We start from the raw sequence: 5,217 nt of genomic DNA, 5'->3' as shown, positions 1-5,217 counted from the left end.
ATAAATTCCCTATAAGTAGGTGAGAATATACAAGTACATATCCACACAAATATACCTTCCAACTTTCTCTAGATCTGTCGGAAATATCACAAAGGCTCCCTATTTTGGTACGTAATTAATACAACAGCTCATCCTCTTGCTGTCTTATAATTATTAATAATTTGGTCCCTTTTTCTTGGTTATTCTTAATTCATTTTTTTCTTATTATTATCTACCCTATATTCTCATCAATATATATATATATAAATATAGTTTATATAGACAGACGCATCTGAGAAAGTAGAATGTTTAATTATTATTTTAAAAATCTATAGAATCATTCAATTAATTGACCAGCTAGCCAGATTATTAATTAGTGTGTAAAACAAAATTGGATTCTTAATTAGCCAGATGATACATTTTTTTCATTAATTAACGCATGCAAGACACTGATTATTATTTCATTGCTAAATATGATATCAGACGCGGCAAAGAAGAAAGAGGAAAATGGTACTTATTATTATGACTGTAGTTGGATTATGGTCCACAGTAGTAGCTTCACTTGGAAGACCTGGTTGTCAAGAACAGTGCGGAAATGTAACTATCCCATACCCTTTCGGAATTGGATCATCCGATTGTTTTCTTGACAAATGGTTCGAAGTTTCCTGCGCCAACTCTACCAAGCCTCTCCTCAAACACACTCAACTGCAGCTACTTAACATTTTGTTATCCGATGAGGATGCTAATAATAATAATGGTAGACCATCCCAATGGGTTCAGGTCGGAAGCCCCATCAGTTACTTCAATTGCCCAAACAAGACAAGAAATTCTTTCATAAATTTCACAGGAAGCCCGTTCTACTTTTCGGGTCACAATATATTCATTGCAGTGAGTTGCGGTGCCTTTGCCAAGTTCGAAATAGGGGAAGGTGATGCGCTCTTCCAAGATGGGTGCACTAGCACCTCCACCTGCTCCTCCTCCTCCTCATCATCATCATCCAATTGTAGAAACAATATTGATTTTCGTAATTGTGATGGCATCGAATGCTGCAGTACTTCTTCCGTTTTGGATACTGATGGCAACTTCGAAATCTCCATAGATAATGATTCTATTACTCTTGCAAGTAATAGCGAATGCAAATATGCGTTTTTTATAGATCCTGATGAAATTGATAAATATACAACATTCCGTGATCTGGATTATGTTCCCATCCTACTAAGTTGGAACCTTAGCTTAACGCATTTCGACATATTTAAAACACATGCTATGCCAACCAGCATGAGCAGCTTCAACTGTAGCAGCAGCTATCAGGATACTTTAAATTCCCCTTTAGATCGCATATATCGTTGTAGCTGCAATAATGGATTTCGAGGAAATCCCTATATTTTGGAAGGGTGTCAAGGTAAACCTATCACATATATTTCTTAATTGCATATGCTTGGGTTATTAGGTGTTTAATTATTAGTTATGTATATAATTATTATGAGAATTTACCCATTTGGTATCTTTGTTTTTGCAAAATATTATTTCGGTACTATGTGTTCTCAATAATGCTCACATGGTACCCAGTATTTTGAAAACATATAGATATTTTATATCGTATTTGATAAAATTTTATCAATATGACAAAACTGTCAGTAGTTATATATAATTTGTAGCTCATATGATTGATAGTAATTTGATTAAATTTGTAAAAAAATATTACTTAAATTTGAGTTTAGGGTACCAAATATGTACGATTTTAAAATATAGGATACCAAGATGATACTTTGCAAAAACACAGCGTACCAAATGGTTACCTACTATATAATTATTTATTTGTTTAGGTTTAGGTTTAGGTTTTGATTTTTTTTTTTTTAAAAAAAAAAACCATGCCATGTTGTGTTTATTCATGACCTAATTTTTGTATATATATATATATATGAGAATTTTTTTATAGGGGCTTCACTTTTAAGTTTTACCGGTAGGGCTCAATGTTTACAACCCGTGAACAGTTTTCGGCGCGATTTTTTTTATAACTATGTATATTGTAGCTATTTAGAGCATCCTGCAAATTTTAAGAAAATTTCGAATAGTTTACAGTACCAAAAACTAGGTTCAAACATGTTGTTGCACGCGTGACTAATTTTTTTACGCGCGTGGAAAACAACATGTTTGAACCTAGTTTTCGGTACTGTAAACTATTCGAAATTTTCTGAAAATTTGCAGGATACTCTTAATAGCTACAATATACACGGTCATAAAAAACGTCGCGCCGAAAACTGTTCACGAATCGAGAAGCACTGAAAGCCCTACCGGTAGGACTTAAAATAAAGCCGAAGAATTATCATATATATATATATATAAATATATATATATATAAATTGCCAGATCATCGCATTTTTTTTGTTACTCTTCGCTACCTTTTTTTGACACAAATTTAACGTATTGTGCTGTTAACGAATGCGATTAGTGGGGACTTATAATTAGTTCTATTTATCTTTTTTTATATTCTGTGTGATAATAAGTAGATATATAACAATAAGTTTTATTCCAAATATATATTCACTGTAATAAATTATGTACTAATTAATTCTCAGATATTAATGAATGCAATGAGCAAATCCAAAATCCGCCATGTCACGAAAGCACTTGCGTCAACACTATTGGGGGATATCGTTGTAGTTACAAGCGCAAATTTATCTTTATAGGTATATGGTTTTATATACAATGCATATTTATAATTTTGTATGTATGCCTGCTTATCAATTCTTCATAAAATAATATTTTATAATGCATGCACGGTTAGTTAACTAATTCTATAAAAAATAGGAAAAATTCATTACCAATAGTGGTCCATCTAGGAATTCATTCATTCCAACAAAAGTAAAAATAAATAATAATATTGGATATAATTAACTATAATTAAAAATAAAAAATAATAATATTTGAAAAATATTTATTTTCAAATAAGGGAAATATTGTTAAAAATTAACTATAAAGTTTTGAAATTGGAATAATTGGAATTTTGCCACTTTTTTACTCGAACATTACTACAATAAAATAGAGACATTTGCATCCCTTCTTAAGTTACATTATTAGAGAAAAATATTTTACATAGCAAGTGTGTAGGTGCATTCAACAATACATAAAAGTATGAGTTATTCCACTCATCATCAATTAATTTTGAGATAGAACCTCATAATACCTTAAAAAAATAAGTTAATGTGATCATTCTTATTTATTATCAAATTTATATTAAAAATTAAAGTTTTGAAGAGAAATAAAAGCAATATAAAGTTTTATTTAATTTACGCTAATTTAATCTTACAAACTGATTGTTAATGCTTTGATTAACAAAATGTCATATATTTGTGTTTATTTATTCATAACTTGTTAAACAGGACTTGGGAGTGCTCTTGGAGTATTAGTTCTTGTTTTTGGTACATGGACATTATACAAATTCTTAAAGAAAAGAAAAGAAATCAAACAGAAGAAAATATTTTTCAAACGGAATGGTGGTCTTTTGTTGGAACAACAAATACATTCAAGTGAAAATAATGTTGAGCAAACCAAGTTGTTCGATGCAAAAGAGTTAGAGAAGGCAACAAATAATTTTAGTATAGACAGAGTTCTTGGACAAGGAGGTCAAGGTACTGTGTACAAAGGAATGTTGGAAGACGGAAAGATTGTTGCGATAAAGAAGTCTAAAATAATTGACGAAGCCAAACTCTCTGAATTCATTAATGAGGTTGTTATTCTTACGCAAATCAATCATAGAAATGTTGTCAAGCTATTGGGATGTTGTTTGGAGACTAATGTTCCACTTCTAGTTTATGAATTTGTCCCAAACGGAATGCTTTCTGAGTATATTCATAACAAAAATGCAGAGTTTCCTTTTACATGGAGCATGCGATTACGAATTGCAACTGAAGTTGCGGGAGCTCTCTCATACTTACACTCAGCAGCTTCTTTTCCAATTTATCATCGGGATGTTAAGTCTTCAAACATACTCCTAGATGAAAAATTGGCGGCAAAAGTTGCAGACTTTGGAACATCAAGAACTGTTTCCTTAGAGCAAACTCATTTGACCACTTTAGTTTGCGGCACATTTGGTTATCTAGATCCTGAATATTTTCAATCCAGCCAATTTACAGATAAGAGTGATGTTTATAGTTTTGGAGTGGTTCTTGTCGAGCTCTTGACTGGACAGAAAGCAATATTTGGAACAAGATCAGAGGAGGAAGGAAGAAGTTTGGCAACATATTTCATGATGACGATGGAGGAAAAAAGCAGTAGTTTGTTCGACATTCTTGATGGTCAAGTTCTCAAAGATGCGCCAAAAGAAGAGATCTTAATTGTTGCTGATCTTGCAAAGAGATGCTTACATTTGAATGGAAGGAATCGACCTACCATGAAAGAAGTAGAAAAGGAGCTAGAGAGGATTCAAGGCATTGACAATAAAGATTCCAATGGTATTCAACATAATTACGAAGATCTAGCATATGCACAACCTGAAATTGCAGACTACTCTCAGAATAATTCCACATCGTCAATAGAGTTAACTTTTGATAGTGTTGCTACTAGCTTCTCGTTGCATCAAGAATTATCATTGTTGTAAGGGTGAACAAATAGTAATATCCTTTTTGTACATAGTACTCTTCACTTATTTTTTTTCTATCTTAAATTTGAGAGATCAATTATATATTGTGGTTTACTTTATTGGTTAATATTGTTAACTTTGGTTTCATCTGATTGTATAAGCATTCAACGCTTGGTACTTTTACTATGTAATATAATATAGTAGTATTTGTGTTTTTTATGGTTTTGCCCTTTTTATTTTTCCAATTAGTTCTTTTTATACGAATTTTTATTGCCCACTATCTAATAAATATTATCTCCATAAATATTATCCTTACAAGTAGGTGAGAATGGTGGTGAACATGCATATTCACACAAATATACGACCTTTCAATCTCCTCATCGATACTCGATCTCTTTTGGTACGAAACTGTAGCGCCCTAGATAGCCAAGACCGTTACACTGTGTGTTTATAAAGTGATAGACTTGCTAATCAAGTCGTTTAATTAAAAATGTGCTATTGAAACTATAAAGGAACTAGGGTTAAAATGTTTTGGTCTCAAAAGTCACATTTTTCATAAAGAGACGTTTCTTGTTTACATGGGATCCCAAAAATATTAAGATTAAAGACTGTTTACAAAAGTCATAAGGTTTAAATACAATACCAAGCCATATTAA

At 31.6% G+C, this 5,217-nt stretch overlaps 1 protein-coding gene across 1 annotated transcript; it reads left to right on the top strand.

Moving 5' to 3' along the window:
- The first annotated feature begins 486 nt into the window (after positions 1 to 486).
- Positions 487 to 4,704, top strand: LOC133779622 (wall-associated receptor kinase-like 1). Its single transcript, XM_062219564.1, has 2 exons — positions 487 to 1,401; positions 3,359 to 4,704. The coding sequence occupies exons 1-2, from the start codon at positions 487 to 489 to the stop codon at positions 4,577 to 4,579; spliced, it is 2,136 nt and encodes a 711-aa protein (XP_062075548.1). The 3' UTR covers positions 4,580 to 4,704.
- Positions 4,705 to 5,217: the final 513 nt, after the last annotated feature.

Source organism: Humulus lupulus, chromosome 1 (genome assembly GCF_963169125.1).
Source record: "Humulus lupulus chromosome 1, drHumLupu1.1, whole genome shotgun sequence".
Classification (NCBI taxonomy): Eukaryota; Viridiplantae; Streptophyta; class Magnoliopsida; order Rosales; family Cannabaceae; genus Humulus; species Humulus lupulus.
Note: the sequence above shows the minus strand (reverse complement) of the source record. Positions and strands in the feature narration are given on the sequence as shown.

Excerpts from the sequence above, each read along its gene's own strand:
- LOC133779622 (XM_062219564.1), top strand. The coding sequence starts at position 487 with ATGGTACTTATTATTATGACTGTAGTTGGATTATGGTCCACAGTAGTA. Across the intron at positions 1,402-3,358 it reads GTAAACCTATCACATATATT|ACAGGACTTGGGAGTGCTCT; the intron begins TCTTAATTGCAT and ends ATAACTTGTTAA.